Consider the following 26,191-nt stretch of genomic DNA (forward strand, 5'->3'; position numbering starts at 1 on the left):
CAGGAGCACCCTGAGTTTATCACTAGTCTCTCACCCCTGTAAGTTCCAGGCAAGTCGGGACAGCTCTTCGCCCTACCACCTGGACAGATGCTTGTTTTTGAGGAGGGGAAGGTGTTACTAAAGTCCTCCTAGGTCACCCAGAAGCCGGCCTCCACACGCCCCCACAGAACATCCACACGGAAGGACACACCAGATTCCACAGCCGACCATGCTGAGGAGGTGGCCCAGACCCCAGCGAGGACCCATCAGTTCCCACGGAGGACACAGGAAGGAGGCAGGACCTTGACAAACAGCCCAGGCGTGCATAGAGCTAACCAACAGCCAGCTCTCCAGGCATCCCCACCCCGCTCTGGGCCTGTCCTCTGTTTAGCTGGACAGAGGAGGCAAGGCATCAGACAGCCAACACCTGCAGCACAGCTCACCTCAGAGCAGTACAGAAACGCCTGGTCAAAAGACATGGCACAAGCGGGCTTGGAACGAGGCCCTACTTGCTCTCAAAACCCAGAGTCTCTCTCAACAAAGGCCTCCATTTCTCTTTGATCCTTGAGGGTCTCCCTGAATTAAAACCAGAATCTGTGTCCGGGCTGAGCAGGAAAAGCTTACAGGAGTCCCCTACACGGTTGTCAAGAGGTGAGAAACAGGCAGTGCTGGTGGGTGTCTCCTCTGAGGAAGCCAGGGCTCAAACCACCTGTATCAGCCACAGCTTAGCTTAGGCTACAGCTCCCACCTCCATTCCAGAAATGTATAGCTAGATCGTCTCCTCAAAACAACACACCCATGGCCCTGAGAAGCCCACACCCACCCCTTCTTTTACAGATGGGATTAGAACTAAACAGTCACACTGTGAAATATCGAAAGGGAACATGATGGCAATGACCTTAACCATAAGAGTGACTTAGACATAGGCAGCATTTATTCTGTCCCATTCACTGCTTGAAATATATTACTTATATCACTACAATCGATTCTTGTAGTGACCCGAACCACCACAAGGACTTTGGTGGACAGATGTACTTTTACTATCCCCATTTACAGGCGAGAAAGTTACAGATACAGAAAGATACAGAAAGAGGAACCTGCCCAGGGCCACACGCAACAGGATTTGTGTTGAAGCACCTAGCCAGCTCATCTCCCTCCGCCTTCAAACCCCTTCCTCCACCTTCATCAGAGCCCTTCCAGAAATGCCTGCACTTTCTGGATCGCTTTCTTCATCCCTGTTATACAAGGGCTGCAGGTGACTCATAAGAAGCCCAGCGACAAGAAGAGAATACATATCGGAAGCAGATGAGTACAGCGAAAACTGGTTGGAGAGGGAGATGACGAGGCCCTGGCTATACCACCCGGTGTGCTGAAACAGTGGGAAAGAGATGCCTGACCGGCCTGGTGGGCCTTTTGGGGCTCTTAAACGATGTATCTGTTATGTATCCTTTGCCCTCACCAGGAGACTTTCACAAGCCGGAAGAGGGCAATGAGGGTGACTCTGTTACCCCACCCCCACACTGGGAGCACAAGGAGACCTGCTTGATTAACATGGAGGCTTCACCCTCTGGGTGTGGGAACTGACCCTGCAGGGCTGGCATCACAAGCAAGGAAAGCTGTGAGCCCTGGCCTTTGTCTCCTCTTTGTTGGCAACAGGGCAGGCAGGGCAAAGTCTCCTAAGGCTGCCTGTGGAGTCTGCTCCGTCTGCTCCGTCCCAGGCTACCACAGCCCCGTGTTGCAGGCTTCATGTCACCAGCCAAGAAGTTTGGATCTGAATTTTTTTTAAAGGCAGGTAAAACCATTGCCCACACTAGCCAGAGAGGATTTTCAGTAGAAGCAGGAGGAAACACTCCTTAACACAGACCTTTCAGAGTGCCCTTCCCATTGTATAGCCGAGAAAGCATCCCTTGCTGTCCTCAGTTCCAGGCGTTTGGGAAATACTCCCCAACTGGCTTTGACGGCTGTTCTCTCTACCATTGATTGACAATGACAGAAACGAGGGGAAATAAACTCAAAGACAATTATAGTAAAATACTAGTAAAATAGACGGGTGTGTGTGTGTGTGTGTGTGTGTGTGTGTGACCATTTAAAGACGCCAGCGTCCTAACACAGCACCTCTGCACACGCTGCCTTACTATGTGTGGGAATTCCCACATGGGGAATTTTGAGCCACAGGTGTGATCCTGAAGGATTAAGATGGTCCAGTCTAATTATGTGGGTTCCTGAAAGTGCAGCCTTCCCCTAGCTGCTGTGAGGAAGGTTTCCACCAGGAAAGGCCAGTCAGAGATGGAATTATTTCCTCTAAGGTGTTGGAGGAGGGGGTCGGGAGGCCAGGAGAGCAGGTGGCCTCCAGCAGCAGGAGAAGAAACAATGTAGTCAGTCCCCTAGAGCCTAAGAAGAAACCAGCCCTTCTGATGCCAGCCAGAAGCCATCGTGCTCGGACCAGCAAAGCTATAAGACAACAAGCCAGGCCTGCTCACACTTTCTAGTCTCTGGGACTCTGTGACAAGGGGACCAGAAAGCATCTACTGCTGGACTTCCAATCGGAAATCCAAACCTTTGCCTGAGACAGTTTTACAAGTGAGCCACAAGTAAGTCCCAAAGAGGGACAACCTATGACACGGCGGGTGCTTAGCCTGTTTCTAGAAACGTCCAGGGATTTGTGTAGTGGCCACAGGCGCCAAGGAAGGTCAGCAAGCTTCTTTTATTCCAAGCTGAGAGGCCAGCTCTTCTGTATGAACTCCGGAACTCCCACGGCTGTTTTGCTGTCAACGCAGGAGGCCTGTGAGCTCCTCCGCATCTTCCCTGGAAGCAGATGAAGTTTCCCTAGCTGGGTTCACAGTCTGCGCTCTGAGACACAGCCACAGGGACAGCTTCGGGAGGGCATTGGTGCCCCCTAGTGACGAGAATATATATTTTCACGCGTATCTCTTGACTCAGCACAGTCCTGGGGAGATAGTCCAGATTGAAAATGTAGCTAGGATTTAACCCGTTTAGGCAGCTATACTACCCAGATGTCCCCAGAACTTGGGGGAATGTCCTTCTACATAGGGTTTCAGGGTTAAACAAAAAAATTATGGCCGGGGAGACGGATCAGTCAGTAAATGTTTGCTTTGTGAGCATAGAGACCTGAGTTTAGGTCCCCAGCACCCGCATGACAATCGGGGACTCTATTCACACATATAAACCCCAGTTCTGGGGCAGAGGTGAGAGGGTCCTAGGGGCTCGATGGTCAGTCAAGTTGGTGAGCTCTAAGCTCAGTGAGCACATACACTTCTCAGAACATGAGGGACACCACTGATGACTGCCTCCAGCTCCCACACAGCACCATGGGTGAAGTCACCCTCACGTGGCACCATGGGCAGGGGCACACACCACACATGGCACCTTAGGCAAGTGCACACACCACACACATGCACATGTCTATATCACAGACACATAGGGAAAAGGAGACTAAGAAATAAATCCAGAAAGTCTAGGAAAACTAGAACAAAATGTCTCCCTACCCAATCCTTCCATATTGTGCTGAGAGCCTCAGGAGGACATTGTCTTTCTGTCCTCCACACTGCTGACACCCCATCCCAAACACATCTGGGCCCTTACAGCATGCTATTAAAAACACATGCTGACTTTGAGACCAGCAGGTGTTTTAGGAAAATACCAATTCCTGATTTGTTCATCATTTCTCAGCTCTCGTTGAAACTGGAGAGCGGAGACAGGGCGGGGTGGAGCCAAGTGAGCAGCACAGAGGGAAGCGCCATATGCCGGGCAGGGAGTACTCTGTGATGGAAACCAGAGTGTCTCCAAAAGCAGCCTTCTCGATGTGTTCAGAATTCCCTTTCTCATTCACAAGTCCTTCAGGCAGGAAGAGCTTCTGGCCGCAGCGGTGGCGGGGCAGGGGTGGGGGTACTTCTCTCTCTCTCTCTCTCTCTCTCTCTCTCTCTCTCTCTCTCTTCCTATGTGATGTTTCAAGTACTATGGAGATGAAAGGCCCTGAGCTTCTTGTTAACAGAGGGGGAAGATCCAGGGGCCTCAAAGGAATTCTGGCTGATTTCAGTGACCAGTGTATGAAGTCTTAGCCTCTGGTAGCTGGCGTTTCTACAGTAACTTCCGTTCCTCAGTAATTCAGAAGTCTCTGAAGGGCTCTGAAGGGAAGTGACACGGGACAGGGATTGGGCTGTGTGGGTTTAGGAATGATTTCTTTTCAGCCTGAAAAGACGTTAGAAACCAATGCTCTGTGGTTAACAGTTTGTGTAGGAGGCAATGATCACCTACGTGATAAAATCTGTGAGATTCAGAAGAATTTACCTAAAACATGTTCCCATGGTTTGCAAGCCTGAATCTTAGCAAACTATGCAGAAAGACAGACGATGGTCCAGAGTGGCCATCTTCCACAGGGACAACTGACAGAAGGGTCTAGCGTCCCTGTGAGAGGACGGTCTTGGGGGGCTTCCGCATACACACAGCAAACAAGTCCATGTGGGGGACCCTTCCACACCTTCCCACAGGTGGGAGTGGGAAAACCCGGTGATTCCGTTCTCTAGAGACACACACAGCAGTTTCTGTCAAAACTGTACAGCAGCATTTTGAGACCGTGTAGTAATGACTGCAGCTGGTCACCGACACTGAAGGACAACCACAAAACAATCTCATCAGCACAGCCCAGCAGCATGGAGCTCTTTTGCTCATTCCCTCCTGGGATTGAAGTACTTAATGGGGCACATGAGCGGCGTAGTCCTTGACTAGTTTTCCTTCGTTTTCACGAGTAGAACAAGAGCCACGACAAGTCAGTTGGGTAATTAGTTTATCCTGAAGTTGTCTTATTTAATGAGGAACTTTGACAAGGATAAAAACAAAACAAAAACCTAAAAATAAATGAGCCGCTCTAACATAATGAGAGAGATGACAGCAGGGTGCACGGTGGGACCCCAGCCTGGTGACATCAGAGGGAGGCAGGGCTCTGTCGTCAAGTCTATCTCCAGCTTCATGTTTCAGACACCGAGGCTGTGTCAACCTCCTCGAGTCTGCAGACACGCAGAGACTTTAAAACAAGCCTGTTTGACTAAACCACAATGCCAGGTTTCACCAGCTCAGGGAGCAAACCAGGCTGTGGTTCTGCTGGTGAGAAGGTGCAGAGGTTAACCAGCCATGAGTGAGGTCATGTCATATAGAACATACCAAAAGGTGATGGCAAGCTTTCAAAGCAGAAAATTAGTTGCGACGTTTACAAAAGAAGTGTGGTACCTAGAAATGAGGCCGGGGAAATCACCGAATGTTGTTAGAACTCTGTCCCGAAGGAGTACTCTTCCACTCTGAGCAGTCGGATGTCACTCGACAGCTTGTGCTAGTTAAATCTCTATATTCAAGGGCTCTGGTTTAGGATGATGAATATACAAAACTTCAAAGTTCTTTGCCAGGGAACACAGCACCGCTCTGTAGGCATTGACAGTTCAATGGAGCATTTCAGAATACTTCAGACAATACTGAATTATCTGGAAGCTTTAGCCTTCCCCATTTCCAACTTTGGCCTGGCTTGACCAACACAAGGAGAAGGGCTCTGGCCCAAGGCCCAGTGGGATCAGCTGCTTGCTCAACAAGGAGAAACACAACCAGCTGGCCAAGGCCAACACATGGCCCGGGCTAGAAGGAAGTCTTCCCGGTGTCACCTGCGTTCTTTGGCAGACCCTCCGCCCCCACCCTCATCCTTGGGAATAGAGGAGGAGAGGGACTCACCCTGTCTCAGGGTTCCCCAACCTGGGATCAGCTTGATACGGTTGCCTGATACCCAAACCCAGGCAAGGAACACACTACGCGCAGACTCAACTTTTCAAAACGGGGTAGAAGCTAGGCATCCAGAGATTCATGCCCCTAACTCATTGCGCACTACACAGTGATTGTAGCTGTCCCACGTCAGGCAGAGCTACCTTGACTTCCACATACAAATAGACTCACTGACACCATGCAAGGAGAGGGCTGCCATTTTCCAAACCATCTGTTTCATGTCCTGGCTACAACCTAGGTGAGCCCACTTACGAAAAATCCCCATTATTTCCATTTGTGTTTATTTTAAAAAGCCTCGGGAAACTGGAATTTAGAGAAAGTGGGAAAATCTCGCTTCATGCACAGGACAACTTGCAAATATTTTGGGATACAGAACCAGCAAATGACCACAGAGGGGGGACATGGAGTCCATTCTTGAGGGAAATGAGACGTGGTGACAACCTAACGTGGTCGGATGGTGGACTCGAGAGGCTGCTGCACAGGTGGGGGGGGGGTCAGTGTTGTGCTCTTACCCACAGAGGCTGAGAACTGGACCAAAAGACCAAGCTCACGCCAACCTCAACCCCCTGAAATATCTTTTGTTTGGAAAAATATATATCCAGCCATGGCTTTCAGTCCCCAGGAGTCTCAGGATAGCCAACAGGTTAGTGAATGTCAACATCACATTACAATGTCAGAAGGTTGGACACCCCTGCAGATGTTCCTCTGGGACCTTCAAAAGCTCTCGTGTTCCAGCAAGATACAGGCCTGGAAAATAATGTTAGGAGTCTTCTGGTTTTTGTTTTGTTTTGGTTCCGCTTTTGGTTTTTCGAGACAGGATTTTTCTGTGTAACTGCCTTGGTCGTCCTGGAACTCACTCTGTAGACCAGGCTGGCCTCAGACTCACAGAGATCCGCCTGCCTCTGCCTCACCAGTACTGGGATTAGAGGTGTGCATCACCACTGACCAGTGTAAGCGTCTTTTATAATGGGACTAGGAAGTTGAATTTGTCTCACCGCCATAATGTTCCCTGCGCTAACTGCACTGGGGTGGCTCCCAAAGCTGCAGGATGTGTTTGTGCAGCAGGCTGTAGGGAAGAGAATGCGTTCGTGTTGTGGAAAGGGGGAATCTGAAATGACAAGGCCTCCAAGGAAATAGCAGGCACAGACACGGACTATTATCTGAAAGCCTCTACCGAATCTAAGGTAGCAAATATCCCGCAGTCCCAGTATCCAGAGGCAGCCCCAGCCACTACGGGCACACCACAGGACATGTTCATACCCAGTCTGTGCTGGTTTGAGAGTAGTGCCCCTCAAAACACATCTGTGGTGCTAGGTTCAGGACTGGAACCATCTCAGTAAAGAATGGGGCTGTCCAGAGCCTAGCTTAGTGGTCATCAGAGAGGCTACATCCTGAACTGATGAAAACAGATGCAGAGACCCACAGCCCAACACTAGGCAGAGCTCGGGGAATCTTTGGAAGAAGAGGAGGAAGGATTGTCGGACCCAGAGGGGTCAAGGACATGACAAGAACATGGCCCCCACAGAATCAACTAGCCAGGGCTCATAGGGTTCACAGAGACTGAAGAGGCAGCCTGCATGGGTCTGACCTAGGTCCTTTGCAGATGTGTTATGGTGTCCTTGAGGGACCCCTAACAGTGAGAGTGGGGACATCTGTGACTCTATCAGTTGCTTTTGGGACTCTTTCCCTCCTATTGGGTTGCCTCGTCCAGCCTTGATACGAGGGTACGTGCCTAGACTTATTGGAACTTGCTATGCCATGTTTGGTTGATACTCCTGGGAAACCTGCTCTTTTCTGAAGAGAAATGGAGGAGCAGTGGATCTGGGAGAGAGAGGAGGGACTTGGAGTGGAGAAGGGAGGGAAAACTTTGGTCAGGATATAATATATGTGGGTCTCTGACAACTGGAGATGCATGAGACTGAGAAGGACAGGGACAGTCAGCAAACCCACGCCCTGCTCCCAGCTCTGTCCTCTCCCTCCAGAGCAAACAAGGTAGAGGCAGAAGAAACAAGGGGACACCGAAAGGTGGTGGTGCACGCCTTTAATCCCAGTCCTTGGGAGGCGAGGCAGGTGGATCTCTGTGTGTTTGAGGCCAGTCTGGTCTACGGGCTAGTTCCAGGATAGCTAGGGCTGTTTCACAGAGAAACTCTCTCAAAAAAAAAAAAAAAAAAAAAACGGAAGGAAGGAAGGAAGAGAGAGAGAGAGAGAGAGAGAGAGAGAAAGGGAGAAACAAATAAACAAGGGGGCTTCAGGGACAAGAGTGAGGGGCTAAGCTTTCCCTGGGCCTACATTGTTTTAGAAACACACCATATTTTTAAAAATAAAGTTTCCGGGGACGAAGGGTGGCTCAGTGGTTAAGCTCTCCAAGAGGACCAGAGTTCAGTTCCCAGTACTGACATGGTGGCTCACAAGTGTCTGTAACCACAGCTCTGGGCATTCAGTGTCTGTCCCAGCCTCCGCGGGCTCTGGACAGACATCTGCCAACACATTTGATGCAGCAACAGATCTTCAAGGACAAGGGGACAATGACAACAGCCCCAGAGGAGAGGGCAAGCCCACCAGATGAGTATCCGCTTCCGGACTTTGACATGCTTTCCCCTCTTGCTAATAGGGTCTCTGGTCCCCTCGAGGACACCTGGACTGTGTTTGAGACTCTTCCTGATAGGGTCTCTGGTCCTCTTAAGAACACCCAGAGCTCCCACCCACAGTGGAGAATGTTTGAGAAACATAGCCAAACACACACTCTGTGAACTTGTCCTTATGAATAAACCAAATAAGAACAGGAATGTTTATCATTCTTTTCATCTGCCTATTCAGACACTGTTAGTGCAGGCAGCAAGAGCTTTATCAAATTTAACAAACCCAAAAGCTAGTCACTCAGGGTAAGGTGCGCCGCAGGCTTAGAGTCCTGAAGCTCTGGACTTCAGGCTTACACTCTCAGAGGGAAACACCCATGGAAGCCTCTTAGGAGCACACATGCTTTCGCAGGGGGTATAATCCAACAGGAGCGGAGTGAGCAGAATCCACGGACTGACTTTTTCATGGAGACAGTGCCGTACAGAATCATCTTCTGTGATAACATCCAAAGAAACAACTTTTGTGTCAGTGTCCAAATGAACCCAAAATTGATCAAGGAGGATACAGAGCCCGAGAGCGCCAACGCACATACAAACCCTTAGGACGGCAACAGACAGTGTGAGGTAAAAGCATGGGACCCCAACTAGAATATCATGCATACTGTCATATCCGCCAACTAAGCTCACCATTGCTGGAGGAGACAAGAACACCTTTGACAAGACCATGAAATAAATACCGGGCTCTGCGGAGATGCTGGCATCGAAGACCTCAGAACTTGATTCCTCCCCCTTGTGTTCTGGAATTCCTATTTGTGAGTCTCCCAGGCAGACTGAGGGCAAGCTGTGCCATGGCACTGCTGTTGAGAGACCCACCCCCAAGGCCTACGCTCTCCCTCCCCGTTCCCTCTGCTGAAGTTTCCATTGTACCCTCAGCAGTGAGAAACAGGGTGGGGCCGCTGTAGGTTACCCGAGCAGACCTCCCTGAAGTGGAGAAAGAGAGGACAGACATGACGCAGAAAGATGTCTGCAGACACCTTGGAAAGTCTCTGGCTTCTTTAGAGAGGGGATGGGACCCTCACAAACAACAACAGAAACCACCCGGCTGGCTCTGTGTCCCTCTTGTCCCTTGTCTGCCCCAGCTGGGACAGCAACAAGCAACCAAACCCAGAGGCAGAGATGACGCTCCTTCCTCTGCAAGGAGCTAATAGCTAGTAGATGGGCAGGCGCCTGCCACCTGAGGAGGCGAAAGAGAAGCCACCGTGGCCTCAAGTGGCCACCCACACACCCTCGGTATTGTTCACTGTCTTGTTTGACAGTGACACCACACAAATATATCAGGAATCACACTTCTCTTAAGATCATTAAAGGAAAAACTGTTCTAAGGGACGCAAGGTTTATTTCAGCAAAAATAAAAATCTAGTGGGCTTTTTTCCCCTTCTCAAATGAAATTCTGCACAGTGAGCCAGTCCCAGTAGGGAGGGGAGCCAGTGCTTTGTCCCCTCACTGTTGGTCAAATGTGTCTGCAGGTTACTCGGGAATTCTGTTCTATTAGGACGAAAGCCCGCGTCCCCGTTTAACTCAGAACTGATTCCGCTCAACAGCGCTCTAACCCACTACTAAATACACTTTAGATTTCAAGACTACAAAACTCAGAAGTTACTTTTCAAACAGCCCCCTCATCCTAAATGTAGTCTAAACTGTGTATAGTATTTATTCTTGTCAACTGTTGCAATGATTAATTTATTATTAGAGAGATCAAGGAGTTGACCCACATAGCTTAATTGCCTAACCACATAGTTTTCGGCTTTCAAACGCTTAGTGATGAGGGTGCTCCTTGTCACAGCAAGTAAAATCAAGTCATGAAAAATAAGCGAACAAATAAAATGTCCCTTGACATTTTTTTCCTTATGTGAATTAAGCTCAGAAAATGCAGGGCTATTTTTAATCCTGAGTTAATAATATGGCCCAATACCAGCCGGAGCTTTTACATGGAGATGAAAAGCTTATTTCCTTGTAAAATTCTCAAAAGGAATTATGACAACAAAGGAACACCTTGTCCTGAAAGCCTGCTTGCTAACGCAGCCCACTGCTACACACCCTGCACACTAAGCTCTTGAGTGACAGCATATTTCAGTCCCCAGACTGACTGCGAGGGGGAAATGTAGAAACCGAATAGAAAGACAGAGAGTGACAGGATCCACCTCTTCTGCACACCGCCTGCTACTGCCCTGGCCCCTTCCATCCCTCCCATCTGGGCCCTTTCTTCTTATCTGCTCATATTTGACCAGTCTAGAAAAGATATGAGCTTACGTATTCCCATCACCAACTGCCACGTCACAAGCTATCCCAGAGTTGGGAATCTCAAGTGATGGTTTTGTTAGCTCTCATGATGTTTTAGAAACAGTATGTGTGCCTACGTGTTCAGCTGCACGTGTGCCACAGCATGCACGTGGAAGTCTGGTGACAGTTCCACAGGAGCTGGTTCTTTCCTGCCACCTTGTGGGACCCAGGCATCCAACTCAGCTTTCCAACTTGGACAGCAAGTGCTTTTTACCCTCTGAGTCGCCTCGCCAGGCCTGCCTGGTTGTTTAGACACAGTCGTCCAAGCGATGCTTGCACCCCGCATGGCACTGCTAAGCTGGTTGGTACTCAGCCCAGGCATGGGTTAGTCGTGGGAAAGATGATGTGGCTTCACACAGTGTCCAGTGCCTTGTGGACACAGCTGTAGGCTGAGTTCAGCCAATACCATCAAATGGACTGACTGAAGGGGGTCTCTCCAGCATGCTGACCTCAGGGTCACCAGCAAATAGCCAGGAGCCACACAATCTTCAGCAGTAAAAAGGACCTCGCGCTGAGATAGCAGCTGGGGGACAGCAACCTGGGGCTGTGCTTGGCCTGGGCTGTGCACACATCTGCCTCCTAACAAAGCATCTGGCAGCTTAGACCTTACCTGAGCATAATGTACATACCTCTCATGAACAATGTGCCTAGCAACCCCTTAGCAACCTAGGACCCCACCTGAACCCATCTATACTTGCACTGAGCACATGTGTATCTGACTCTAGCAATGGAAGTAAGCTGTTCTCCTTGACAGCTGCATGATAATGCCCCATAGCTACTCAAAGCACCCTAAAACAAACATGGGAACTACAGGTAATGGGCCAGTCCAGCTTAGACTAGTTCAGAGGTGTGTATATGAGACAAACTGTGTCATCTGAGTGAGCCTTTAGGGGAATCTCTTATTTGCCTCATGCTTATTTATCTTATGCTTTTGCATAACTGGATTGCATAGTACTGAAATCAGACTCCTCTGGGAAGGGACAGGTACTGTGAGCAAAGGTTTGCATAATCTAAGACCATCTATCAAAACAGAGAACCACCTACGATATAGCCCTTAGAAGCCAAACTCTGGCTCTTCCTGAACCCCAGAAAAGAAAACCCCGGCACTGATCATGGCCCTTGAGTCCTCTTGTTCATGTGGTTCACTGTAGTAACACTCCATGGCTACATTTTGCAATCTGTTAGAGCATTTGTTTCAGTTCCTTGAATAAGAAGCAAAAAAATAACTATAGAGAATTTAAAAACTAAAAAAACCTGGAAGCACCCAGACCTAACCTGGATCACCAACTGGATCATTGTAGGCGTCATATTCTACCAGTCGGCATGGGGGTCAAAAAAGTCAAATCAGATTCAGAGGGAGGAAAAGCAAATCCTATTTCTCAGTGGCCAGCATGTTACAGAATACAGAGTCATGTTGTGGAATATTAACTAGGCAGAGATGTGTTACATTTGTTTATGCTGCCTTTGTTTAATTATGTACAGATGTGTTACATTTGTTTATGCTGCCTTTGTTTAACTCTGTACAGATGTGTTGCTTTTATTCCACCTTGCCTGCCTAAGGCACTTGATTGGTCTAATAAAAAGCTGAATGGCCAATGGCTAGGCAGAGAAAGGGTAGGCGGGACTGGCAGGCAGAAAGAAATAGTAGGAGAAGAAATCTAGGCTCCAGTAGAAAAAGAACAAGAAAAGAAGAAAGGAAAGAACAGGGGAGATGCCTGGGGCCAGAAGCCAGGCAGCCACCAGATAGACAGACAGACAGACAGGAGAAACAATGAAAGTAAGATATACAGAAGGAAATAAAGGTAAGAATCCCTGAGGCAAAAGGTAGATAAAGAGAAAAAGGTTAATCTAAGTTGAAAGAGCTAGCGAGCCAGAAAGGAGCCTAAGCCAGGCTGAGCGTTCAAAGCTAATAAGTTTCTATGGCATGACTCGGGAGCTACATGGTGGCCTAAATAAAACACCCAGTACAGAGTTTTTTCTAACCCACCATACTATGAGAACCCGTCGACTCAGCCCTTGACTAACTTGAACACACCAGAAAGCTTCAGTGATTCCTGGGAGCAGTGGAGCTGTGCTCTTACACTTAGTGACAGGAAGAGCTATGAACAACGTCCTCACCTCAGCAACCCCAGCATCTGCAGCATCTTCCATCAGGGCTGCCACTTACAACTCGGAGTCATAATACATTGGTTAAAATGTCAGTGAACGAAGACCGGCCCCTCATATCTGATTGCTGCCACCTTTGAGCTTTCTTGAGTATTGAATTCTGTTTGGGGAATTCAATGATGCTGAGAAGCCATTGAGTGCAACCTAAAACTTCGTGCAGCCTGATTGTACATGGGAGCGGAATAGAAGGCCTTCGGCTTGGAGCTCAAACAAAGAAAACGAAGTTGGGGGGAGGGGGGCGGGGGGGCGGGGAGAAGATTGCATCTTCCCAGCTTTTTTTGAACTGGCCTCCAAGGTCCTGACACCAAAGGCATCAGAAAAAGTGTTAATTTTCTGCATATCCAGACCAAGAACACCTTTGTTCTGGGAAGCTCCAACACTCACGATGGCTGTGATGCACCCAATACCTTGGCCACTGCTCCAGTACCACATCAGAACACTGTGTGTATCTCAACCTTGGGGATGGGAGCAGCAGTTGCCCTGCTCTGATCACTTATCTCATCCCTGCAACCTACTGTGGCTTGAGATGCAGTAGGGGTCCTGCAGAGAACGAGACTGAGAATACCAGTAAAGATTTCTCCCTGCTGGGCTGCTGCATCCCACATCCAAAACAGAGCAAACACAAACAACAAACATGCAGCCGGTTGTCTCCAGGTGCCCGCCCCAAACCCCCTCCCCTCTACTTGCCAAACATTCCTCCTGATTTAAACCAAAAGGAGGCAGGGAGAGTGGAAGAGGGAACCCCTGGGCATTTAAGAAGTAACAAGGTATAGCACACCAGAGAGCACTTAAACATGGCAGCAAATGAAGTGAGAGACATCCAGACCAGAGTAGCCTACACTGATGCCCAAGCACCGATGGTAAGACATGACCAGAAAACAGGTCACCCCAGTCCACAGCCAAAACATCCCATGAAAGGAAGCAGGGCACGTGTGAAGACAGACAAACATCTGATTCCTTTAGGTCAAAAATCAAGAAGAATAAAACCAATGCCCGTTTGAAATCAGACAAAGGACCTATACAATCAGCCCCAGGAAGCAGGAGACAGGAGATTCAGACACAGGAAAACAGCCTCACCGACTGCATCATAAACAGACACCTGAATTAAATGACACCATAATTTCTATCTTCTGGAGTCAAAGTGTTTGATAACTCAGGACCTGAGTGGAGAAGGCCATGGGGAAAGCAGAGTACCGGCAAGATGTCAGAGGAACTTGCATAGCTCATCTTGGAAGAGGAAAATCAGTAAAGGTTAGCACAGGCTACACACACATCCCTTTTCTATTGGCCATGCCAGTCCTAAAAACTTAACTTCCAGGTGTTGCTACCTGACTGAAAGGATGTTCAGTACAGTGCTGGTTAGAGTATCACAAAAGGGAAACACCTGCATACGCATGAAGGATTGATCACAGAGTACATCCATCATGACATGACAATAATAGGGCATTTTCAACAAGCATAAAGGATGATTTCTAAGAACCTGCTAACATACTGAAATAAAGCGATGTGTTTCATAAGAGACAATACAAATAGAATTGAGTTTGAATTAGGTATCCACAAAGACTTTGACTTTCCCTTGAAAAGGTGGTGTGTGGCACCGCTCTCTTGAAGGGTGGGCTTGGTAACTCCAGTCTGATGAGTAAAATAACTTACAAGTCACCCTTCTGTTTTTGGGACAGGGTCTTGTGTGCGGCCAGCAGGACTCCAACTTGGTATATAGTGGAGGATGACCTTGAACTTCTGTTCCCTGCTTCCACCTCCCAGGCTCAATTTATGTGGCGGTAGAGATGAAACCCAGGACTTTGAGCGTGCCAGGCAGATATTCCGCTAACTGAGCTATGTCCTCAGCCACAGTACTGTGTGAAATGAAACCATAAAAGGCATTACGGCCTTTTCTTCAATTTTCCTTGGATTCCTGTTCTAGAGACAGCCACAGCCAGGCTAGAAGACCCAAACACAGCACAACAGTGTACCACGTGATGAGGAGTTGAACCTCCTACCAAGAAGCAAGTGAGTCTGCCATCTTGGAAGGAGCTTCCCTGCCTCTGTCAGTCCTTCACCCTAGCCAGCATCCTGACTACATCCCACCCTAGCAGTTCCAGAATTCCTGTGCCCAAGAGACTCTGAACAAAAAGTATTTGGAGTTCAAGGATTGGCATAATTCTCCAAAGCTCTTAAGAGCAAATCTGAGGGGATTTGCATACGAGTTTGGTATGCATGGCAGATGTCTCTGGAAAGACCTTTAATAGTTATCTCTAGGGAGATAAGCTGGAAAGCTCTTACTCAGAGATGGAAGAAGACTTGTTTTTCATTGTATTATAGATTTTATGTTCCTTTTTTCCCTTATGCTAATTTTTATCTTTTATCTTTTCAAAAAAAAAAGCAGAGTATGTTTCACAGAAGAGCCACATAGACTACATACAGCTCCTGCTCCGGTTTGTATATGAACACACTTAAGCTGTGTTTTATTCTGACCTTACTGAAATCAAAACTCTTGACTTTGTGCAGAAAATGAATTTCTAGCACGATGTGAGATGCTTACTGTCATATATATATATTTCCTGCTACTCTAGTAGAACCTGAGGGTCCTTTATTCTCCACAGTCTGCTCCCTTTTTTGCATCTAAATCAATCCCAGCTTTGTGGACATGGCGACGTGTCTACCTCAGGCACCGGCCCAGAGTTGGTATCCCTAGAGGTCAGCAAACTGTTTCTTAGGGGATCCAGCAGTAACTATTTTAGGCTTTGAGTTCGACAGTGTCCTTCACAATGGCTCAGTTCTGGTGTCACTGAGTAGGAGCGGTCATAAACAGATCATTTGGGGATAATCGTGGCTGGCTCTGAAAACCTCTATGGGTGCTGATGAATTCTTAATTCATCTACTTCTCATGGCCCTAAAATATTCTTCTTTCTTTTGATATCTTCAACCACGTAGAAGTGACTAGCTCGTCTTGGGTTTCAGATGTACAGACACTGGACCAACTTGTCTCCTCACTGGCCTGTGTCTTGGAAAGGTCTGGACGGGCAGGGGCCGTCAGCCAGCTCTAGCCAAAGGGACAGAGGGGAAACCCACTTCCAGGTAAAAGAAGTAAGAAGTGGGCCTGAGGAGAGGGCTGCTGGCCTGTGTCAGAACTCTCCAGAGAAGGTCTGATGCAGGTGAAAGAGGTCGTCTTTCTGAGACAAAGGGAGAAGGGACCCAGATTGTCAGCCCCTGCTCTTGTTAACCCTGCTCTTGTTAACACTGCCAACTGCCACATCCTGTTGCTTGTACAAGGAAAAAAGAAGCTGTTTCAGCCCCCTGTAACTGCTACTGAGCATACAGCTCCTGGTGCCCTTCCCAACATCAGTCACCCGGTTTAGCTCTACTGGAAGAAAGACTTTGCTAGGTAGACGCAATTGCTCAGTGCTGTGGGAATGCAGCATCCATGGCCCTACAGCCAAGATGTCCTCAGAGAGAACACAGCCTATTCCTCTTCCAAAGGACACGTTGGGCTGGGGTCGGGGGGAGGGGGGCTAGGATTGTGTATAGAACTTGCTTCTCTCACTATTAGTCACCTTGAAACCATCAGTCTGGGTGCTCATCGATCATCACAGAAAGCAGGCACTGAGGAGGAGCATGAGTCAGTGTCAGGGCCAAGCTGGAGGGTTGATTCAAGTAGGCCCTATCTCATTCAGGTTAGTGGGGGGCGTGGTCACCCATCCCCACCCCACCCCACTGCAGAGTGTGTATGTTTACTGTGTCCTGTTGGAGGAGGGAAGCAAAATTTCTCATCCTCCATATCACTCCGCTAAGCCACACTGCTCATTTCAATGAAGAGTACATCATTCTCAAAGCAGTTTTGGAAGAGACTAAGAAAACACAGAATGAAAAGACGGGAGTTGTAAGATGCTTTGTTGCTCCTTTTCCTTCCAAACACATAGTACTCACACTGTGAGGAAAATAATCTTCCCCGGCGGTTCCCTAGAGACCAAGTTCCACAGGACAGGTCTCAACTTGTTCTCTCTGGAATGTTCACAGGGCGCGGTAGCCTACTGGTCGACCAGTAGTCTCTAAGAAGCAGGTCCTGGTATAGTCCCGTCCAGCTGTGTTGTGTTGAAGTCCTTGTTATTCTCTTGATTAGCTTATTTATTTTCGGCACTTCTGATGACATAGCCAAGAGCCACATCTTCCTTGAGTTTTACTTTACTTTCATGAGATTTCAGTTTCTTTGGTTTTTTTGGGTTTTTTTTTTGTTTGTTTGTTTGTTTTTGAAATCCACATCTGATGGTCCAGGCAAGTCCACAGGTTCTATTACACCTGTATGATTTAGTTATATGTGATTGAGGAAAATACGACTTGGGAATGCTTAGACTCTAGTTCAGGGTCATTCACTGATCATATGGAAGATTTTTAAGTCATGTAGAATTTGCCAGGAAAGCCATATCTCAGACTCCCCAGCCCTAAAGCGGCTTCAGAGAACACAGGCCGGATTTGAGGAAACAATGTTGTGAACCAGACTTCCCTGAGGATTAAACCACTGTGGTTACGCAGTTTGTTGATCATTGCCCCACCCCCACCCCCGGCATGTGCTGTTATGAAGTTCTTTCCTCGTCCTGAGTGACAACAACAAGTATCTCTCTTACTAAATATATTTGGGGATCACCCTACAGTTTGGTAACCTAGTTAACTCTTCTTTAAGGCAAGAAAAAAAGATTAGCAATTAATGATTAGCCATTAATTTGACAAGCAAAAACTCAAGGGAGTCTTCCTTGACATCCTGCACATGGCCATAGCTCCTTTACAAAAATACATCATTGTATATTAATAGAATAAAATAAATGACAAGTTATTAACATGATAACTCTCATAACATGAGCAATACAATCTACCAGATGACCAAAATTATAAGCCCACTTAAAGTTGTGATTATTAGTCTGGGTCATTAGGATACCATCTAGTACATAGTATAATAAAATGTATTTAAATAAATTTGTGTATAATAACATATAAAATATTATAGCTAGTATATTTGAAAAATAAGAAAAACACTAAAAGGGGAAAAGTCATGGACAGGATGCAGACAAAGTGCAGTGCAGGGAAGCCTAAAGCCAGACCTCAAAGAACATCTCCAGGAACTCAGCAGGTCAGCTGGGCACCAGGAAAAGCACCGCAAGCACAGGCCTTAATGCAGGGACAAAGATGGTCAGTCTGCCACTGTGTACTGCAGAGTCCACATGCAGGAGGCCCGGTAAGAACTAGACAAGCCTGAACTGGTAACAAATTGTAATTCTGACCTAACGGCAGGGTTTCCAATACAATGTAACAAATCTAGAAGACATAGTGACACAAAGGATTTTGTTGTTTCTGCTTTGGGTTTCTTTGTTCCTTCTTTGTTCCTCAGGGAGAACGATTGGAAGGATCAGCAGAAACCAAGAGGCCTTATCAACATGAGATGGATCTCAGGTGACCCTCAGAAGCTACCCAATCTCACTGTTGGGAAATCCATTTGTTTTCTTAAAGAAGAGTAAAGACAAACAGGGAGTTTGGATTCAGCCAACCCATATCCTATGTACACCAACTACGGGCAAGCTCCCTCAGCCAGCCCACCTCCTATGTACACGGGCCATGGATGAACTCCCTCAGCCAACCATATCCTAAGTACGTCGACCATGAGCAAGCTCGCTCGGGGCAACCCATATCCTATGTACACGGACCATGGATGAGCTCCCTCAGTGCTACCCAAACCTTTGCCTATACCAAACACAATATCCACAAAGATATATTGAGTTTTCATAACATTCTAATCTCTAGCAAATGAAAATTCAGTACCTAGAGGGAGTCTTCCTTAAAAAAATGGCAGGAGGGAAAAGCACCTTATCAAAGAAAGCTGGAGGGAAGAGAGAAAGGGCAGCCGTGCGCATGCGCATCGACACCATGCTAATACAGAGCCTTGCGAAACTCCAAGGCTTTACAGGATTTCTTCCTGAGACTTCCTAATAGCCTCCGAGGCTAGGTACCGGTACTATTGCTATATTAAACAACTAGCATCAAGAAAGTGACAGAGGAGGGATTTGGCCAGTTCCTCAATTCCATACCTGCAGTCATACTGGAGGTGTAATTAATGGTGCATTTAATCTGTCCAGGGAAAGGGACATGAAGACAGCAGGGGGTCTCCTGCCTGCAGCTGACAGCCAAGTGGAGGAGGTAAGGTCAGGGCACTCTTGGAGGAGACCCCACTCGGGCAGAGGGTGAAATATGTGCAAAGGTTCAAGGCTCAGAGGACCAGGAATATGGTTCTCCCCTGGTGACGAGTGCTTTCCTATAGCCAGCACTGTGGTGCCATTGGTGACACAATGCTAACGGAAGGCCGGAGAGCAAGGAGGGCAGAAACAGAGGCACGAAGCGTTTGTGTTGGGTTTACTTGAAACTCTATAATAAACAGATTAAAGAGGGTCAGGCAGCGAAGCAGAAGAAGCAGTCAGAGCTGCAGTTCACGTCCTAACTTCAACCCAAGAGGTTGGCTGGAGTCACGCAGCCATGTGACCAGAACAATGAAAAATCTCCCCGAGGGAGCAGACTGCAGTCACCCTGCCCGTGCAGTCGGTCCCTGCAGCATGTGGTTGGACTCCATCATGCTAGGGTCTCCTAGGGTCTTTAACACAGTGCCGAGTGTGAGAACCATCTCACCATTTAGAAACACAGGCAGATCCTAGCCACCTAGGCGCTTGGCTAAATCCTGATGTTGATCTCCTGGGAACATTTTCCTTTTTACTTATTAAAGTCTCAGTCAAGGAGGTTTAGACCTGAGTGCTTCCATAAGCTTGAAAGATTTTCTGGAGGATTAGAGTTCTACACGGACCGCATTCTTCGTCCTATTATCTCTCGCTTCCTGGGGTCTGACCAAAGGTCCCAGGAGGAACTTTGGGTTTGTGTTTGTTTTTTTTTTTTTGAAGCTTTGTAAAAAATGCCTGTTTACACTCAAAACTTCCTCCTGATGTGTCTACAGGCTCCATCACAAATGAAATCGGGGCTTTCTTCCCGAATAAAGGGGGAGCCTGCTACACAGACCATGATGTCATCTCCAGCATCTTTAATTCTTCCAAAGCAAATCTTAAAATGTCCAATAAACCAGACAGCATAAGGGGCTTTCCACTGGCCCCTGAACACACATATCTGCTCTGCCAAAACCAAGTATATTTTTTGCAGCTGAAAATGTTGGGCAACCCTGGGCCTCTGGGAGTTAAGTCTGGAGTTGGACCTACCTGTTCACATTTGTTTTTCCCACTTCAAGGACTAAAGGTTCCTTTGGCAAAAATCTTTTGAAGACCAATAAGGTGGGTTTCCTTTTTGTTTTCCTCCTAATTCTTTAATAACCTTGGGACTAGAAGGGCCAGTTAGAATGTCCAGGACAAGGGACTAGGAACACCCCCAGACTGGACTTCCAAACATTTCTACCCTCGAACACCTGACTCCCAAACTTTACACTGCAGGTTTGTGCCGCAGACTTTTTTGCGGTGTTGAAACTTGGCACCTCACACACGCTAGGCAGACGCTCAGGCTTACCACTGAACTGCATCCACAGCCCTAACTTTTCCGAAATCTTAGCTGTCCCTTCTGGCTGGAGATGGAAGCGCCTGTGCACAGTTTTGGTTCTGCACCGGTCTAGATTAGAAAGACAAGGTAGTCCTAGGCCTGGGGATGCCCGGGATTTACCTTGACAAAGAGGGTGATGTCGTGCTCCTGTCCTGGCTCCCCCACCTCGGACGCTGGGCCATTCTGCCTGCGGCCATTCACTTGTTCCAATTCTTCTCCGCCCTGAGCGCTGGGCTCCTCAGTAAGGTGGTTGTTGATGCTGAGCTCCGCCTGGGACTGGTCGTGCCGGGTGGATTTGGCCTCCTCCTCATCAGGGCTGCCGTCGGGGAGCTTCTCCTGGAAGCCCTCCTCACAGCGTCCCTCCAACCCTGGTTCTGGCCTCGCTTCTTCCTCCCCGGTCTCCTCCTGGAGTTCGCCCTGCTTCCCATTCTCTCCAGCGTCTACCCTGGCCTCCTCGGGAGCTGCTTCTTCCGACCCGTCTTTCCCCAGGGCTCCCGATTCCCCCGCGGCATCTGCGGTGGGAGTTCCCGCCAGCTCCCTGGGGTCGTGCTCTTCGACTTTTGTGACTGCGACCTCAGTCGCCTCAGCCTGGGGCTCTGAGCTGCTTTCCCCTCCACCCTGGTGCTCACCCCCTGACTCCTGTGCCTCTCCTACTGGTGCATCTGTGTCCATGCTGTACCCTGCAGGTCCCTGGTCTTCAGTATTGATCTGCGACCCTGGTGCACTGCCTCCCTGTTCTTCCAGACTGGACTCTACCTCCTTCCACGCCTCTGAGCTCGTAGGGTCCTCCGGGTGCTGGCGATCGGCCCCAGGGATTTCCCGGGCCTCGCCCTGCTCGCCGAGCCCAGGGCTCGGCTCTCGCACCTGCTGGGCGACCGGCTCCTCCTCCGCTCCCTGCAGGACCCCGGCGCCCTCTGGGTCTCGTTCTGCAGCCTCAACTTCACCCTGCTCTCCGCTCGCGCCCGGAGTCTCAGTCCAGGGGCCAGTCTGCGGGTCCTGCGCCTGCGCTCCCCCGATCCCTCCGTCCGGCCCACTGCCTCCTGCTTCCTTCCCCGAGGCAGTCGCTTGTGCGCCCGCTCCCTGCTCCCTGGGCGCCTCTGCAGTTCCCTTGCTGGCTTCCCGACCCTCTAGGTCTGCAGTCCCAGGTTTTTCTAGACCCTCAATCCTCGCAGCTTCAGGTTGCCCCTGGGGACCAAGAGCGATCTCCTTGGGCTCCGTGGCCTCAGCCATGGTGAAACACCCTTCCTCGACACTTCTCAGGGATGAGTGGCAGGGGCTACCAAGCCCCCTCCTAGAGGACACCCCACCCCCGGTTCTGGAGTCAAAGGTTTCGCTTGATGCGAAATGCAGCCGGCCTCAGGAGCTATGTCCCTATCCCCTGATTTAAGATCTTTGGTCTCTTCCTCCAGCTTTCGTGCTTCTAGATTCGTACCCAGACCCCAATCCTGACGCGCAGGCCAGGATGTAAGGCTAAAGAACGCAACTTTCCTCTTGAACCCTTAGAAGAAATGGACTGGTTCTTTGTTGCCTTGGAAGTTGACCGGTAGTCCTCAGAGGCAACTCTACCCTCCCAGGGCTTGGGCGGGGTTTGTCTTCCCCACCTCCAGCCTGTTCGGGTGGCCTGGGAACCTAGCCAATGATAGCCTTTCCTGTGGCTTTTGTGGATTTTAATGAAAAGACTGAGTTTCCTGACCACTTTGGCGTTTTTCTGGAACAGCTTCAAGTTTCAGTGCCCTTTAAATCACAATCACATACATCAGCACCTAATTCTCACCTTACCTATCCTTACCCCCTTACCTCGCGCTGGAGGAGACTTAAGCTCACCTGGTACTTAGTGGAACAGACCCACCTGTACCTCTGATTCTCCGGCAAAGGAATAAACCCAAGAGCGGGCGGTGGTGGCACAGGGCTTTAATTCCAGCACTCGGGAGCCAGAGGCAGGTAGATCTCTGTAAGTTCGAGGCCAACCTGGTCTACAGAGTGAGTTCCAGAACATTCAGGACTGTTTCACAAAGAAACTCTGTCTCGAAAAAGCAAAAACAAAAAAACAGAAAGGTATAAACCCTAAGGAGGAATCAAAGAGGTGAGCCTGCTGCCTTCCCATTCCCACTGGTTCAGGGAACCAGGCTGAGCTCTTACCAGGGACAAGCTTGTGTCTCTCACTTTGCCGAAGACGCCAAGAAGCTGCGTCTGCCCACTGATGTTTTCTAAGTCATGCCAGTGCTTGGGCCTCAATATTGTGGGAAGGGGTTTTGGACAGAAGGTGGGGAAAGAAAATTGAGGATGTGAAATAAAGAAGAGTTATGGAATTCTGAATCTCCCAGGATCATCCATCAGAAAACCTCCCCATAAAGAGAAACGAGTTAATGTCTAAAAGGAAAACCACCAATTCTTCTCAAAACTACTTCATAGACTTGAAAGAGAGGAGCCCTCCCCAAATTATTCTATAGGGTCAGTATTTCCCTCTTACCAAAGGGCACACCAACTACAGACCAGTATTTCTAATAAATATAGATGAAAAATTAACAAAGCACTAAGGATTTGAATATAACAGCATATCACAACGGTCATCCACAGCTATTAAACTGGTTTCCTTCCGGAGTTACAATTATGATTCAACACAGGGAAATTTATAGATGCAATGCATCACGTCAACAGAATGTCTGAGTTCTTTAAAATTATACGTGGGCAGGAGACATGGCTCTGAGATTAAGCATGGGTGCTGCTCTTTCAGAGGACCTTAGTCTGATTCCAAGCTCCCCACATCAGGTGGCTCACAACTTTCCCAGTTCCAGAGGATCCAATGCCCTCTTCTGGCTTCAAATGACACCTGCACTGACATGCACAAACCCACACACAAAACATACATACAAATTAATAAAAATAAAATAAACCTTTTGAAAAATGGGTTCATCTCAGTAGGTGCAGACCATGCATTCGATAACATTCAACATCCCTTCATAATAAAAGTCTTGAAATTTTTACATAAAAGGATAATTGCTTGATATAATAAAAGGGTTTTTTTTTTTGAGGTATGACCTCATGTAGCCCAGGATGGCCTCGAACACACTATATAGCTGAGGATAACCTTGAATTCTGACCCTCCTGCCATGCTGAGATTACAGACACTTGTCATCTTGACAAGTCTTTATAAAATGCTGGAGATTGAACCCAAGACTTCCTTGCATGCAAGCACCCAAGAGGAAGCTGCCTAAAAATGCTGGGACAGTGAGGATTTCAGTTGGACTTGGCAGCGCTTACTGGTTTTAGCCATCACACCCAGGGGATTCTCTTGTCTTTACAAGAGTGAGATGTATTCTGAAAGGGTACTTAGCCATCCACTTAAATTCTTCCTTCCAATTTCCATTGCCCATCTCTGATGGATGGCTAGAGATGAGGCTTAAATGCATCCCTGAAAAATCCACATGTTTAAAACTTAATCTTGAGCTTCACATTTAATGGTATTTATAGGTGACCTTTGGGGAGTAGTTACAGTTAGATCAGTGTGAGATGAGGAACCTCATGGTGGTATTAGTGGCTTTAGGAAGAGGAGAGGAAACATATACAGACTCTCCCTCCCCCTCTCTGGGAGTGTTTGTGTGTCTCTCTCTGTCTCTCTCTCTCCCTCTTCTCTGTGTGTGTGTCTTTCTGTCTCTCTCTTTTCTTTCTCTCTTGCCCTTTCCTCCTGTATAAGAAACACCTTCTACCGCAGGACAATGCATCAACAAATTACTTATGAGAAGCTAACATATCTGATACTGGCGTGCCCAGCCCCCAAAACTATGAGCAACAAATTTCTTGCCCTTATTAATTACTCAGTCCATGATTTTCTGTCAAAGAAAGTACAAAACCAAGATTACAGATGGAAACCCAATGACACCCACATTCATGGCACTTCTTTCCAAGGCTGAACTCTACCTAGGGAGAAGTAGGACAGAAGCCACGGCTTTGAAGAGATGTCACAAAACAACCACTCAAAGTAAGATGAATGGACATGCCGGTAGAACCTCTGTGGCCCCAGAGACCTAGAGAAGGAATCCTGTTGCATTCACCAGAGCAGGGAAACATCCATCACTCATGCTTGTCTCTAAGGGAAGAGCAGGGGCAGCAGCGAGGTCCTAACAGCAAATGGCCTATGTTTATGTTCCTTTATGTAAAGAGTGCAGGCCAAATGTACTGCAGAAAAGAGAATTCTGGAAAAAAAGTGATTGCGTGAATCCTCATATTATATATTTTTGACCCATATGACCCACCACCCTGTGATTAAATATGGAAGGTAGTTTTTTCAGAGATACAGATAAATAGCATAGTCTGTAGGGAATGTAAAAACCAGGCTCTGGGAAGATGGCTCAGCATGTAAGAGCACATTCTGTGCGGGCATGAGGACCTGAGCTGGGATCCTCAGCAGCACCTAAAAAGTCAGGTGATGGCCACACATGTACCTGTGAGCCCAGAACTATGGGAGACACGGAGAGGAGAATTTCTGGGGGTTGCTGGTCACCAGTCTAGCTTTGGGATCAGTGAGACCCTGTCTCAAGGGAATAAGGTGGAAGAGAATGTAAAGCCGGACATGTGGTGTCCTTCTCTGGCCTCTGCATGTGTGGGCACACACGTACATGCACATATATGCACATGCATTACATCACACACACACACACATATGCACACACAAAAACCCAAAAATAAATATAAAAACTACATAACTTCAGATGCACACACCCAGTTAAAGTTGACCTTCAAATGATTTCCGCTCAGACTGGTTTGCTTCAAGGTGAGTGTCCTGCAAAAGCTTACAGTGTTGGGAGTTGTTGGGGATTTCGGAGTGTAAACAGGGACTGTGGATAGGAGCCCCTGGAGAGCTGTCGCTAGGGTTTGCACTGTTTAGAAAACTGGGAGCCCCAGTCCATGTGAAGCTTCTTAATACAGAGCCAACATGCTCTGCGCCTCCCATAGACAGCAGAGTGAGGATCCACACTTACGTAAGTTGATATTCAATAAACTTTAACTCAAGAAACCGGGTGCAACGTCCTGATAGCTAGAGGGCCGGTTGAACTGTTTGTGGAGCTGGCCCAGCCCCAGGCAAGCCTGTTGCCTGACTGGGTTATCATCAGCCTCTGTGCCCTTCCAGAAAGACAAGGTTAACGAAGCCCATTTTGTTGGGGATGACGGACCTGTATTTGCAAGCTACTGAATCTCACGGCTTTGGTTGTATTGTTGCTGGTTTTGCTAAGAGGTCTAGCACGACTCCTGCACCCCGGAATCCTTCTCCACCGTCCATGTCCTATAGCAGCTGACTCCTTCTGACATACACTATATCTACACCTAGCCTGTCTCGGCCCACAGTGATGCTGCTTCCATGTTGATAAGGGGTTCTTAGTTACCATTATCTAGAACAGAACTGGGCACATACTAGGATCCTGGTAGAAATGTGTTGGATAGATAAGTACACACGTCACACGTCTTCAGATTCATATGCATCAATCTGAACCAGTTTTTAAAACAACTTTTCTCCATTTTTCTTACAATGTCATGAGACATGCTAGCCACAGAGACCCTTACCTATTTATTCCCTTTGGAGACGACTTCAGCACACGCATTAATTATTAGCAAGGGACAAGTCCTATATTGGCCACTAAAGAAACACCAATAAACAGTCGTGAAGGTCGTACAGGTCGCTTCCAACCACTCAGCAATCTGCACACTGTTAAGAACTCACCATCACTAGATTAGCTGTTTAAATACTAGGGAAGATTAGACAGAGGTGGCAGCCTGGTGGA

At 48.1% G+C, this 26,191-nt stretch overlaps 1 protein-coding gene across 2 annotated transcripts in view; it reads right to left on the bottom strand.

The window, feature by feature from the left end:
- Clic6 (chloride intracellular channel 6) overlaps window positions 1-21,776 on the bottom strand; it is a 41,913-nt gene extending 20,137 nt beyond the window's left edge. For both annotated transcript variants that reach the window (XM_041673165.1, XM_041673163.1), the window contains exon 1: window positions 20,535-21,776. In XM_041673165.1, the coding sequence (XP_041529099.1) occupies window positions 20,535-21,644 (1,110 nt within the window). In that variant the 5' untranslated portion in view covers window positions 21,645-21,776. The remainder of the gene's footprint in view (window positions 1-20,534) is intronic.
- Between the last annotated feature and the right edge of the window lie 4,415 nt (window positions 21,777-26,191).

Source organism: Microtus oregoni, unplaced genomic scaffold (assembly GCF_018167655.1).
Source record: "Microtus oregoni isolate MIOR12 unplaced genomic scaffold, Mior012 000023F_ref0000262, whole genome shotgun sequence".
NCBI classification, from domain to species: Eukaryota; Metazoa; Chordata; class Mammalia; order Rodentia; family Cricetidae; genus Microtus; species Microtus oregoni.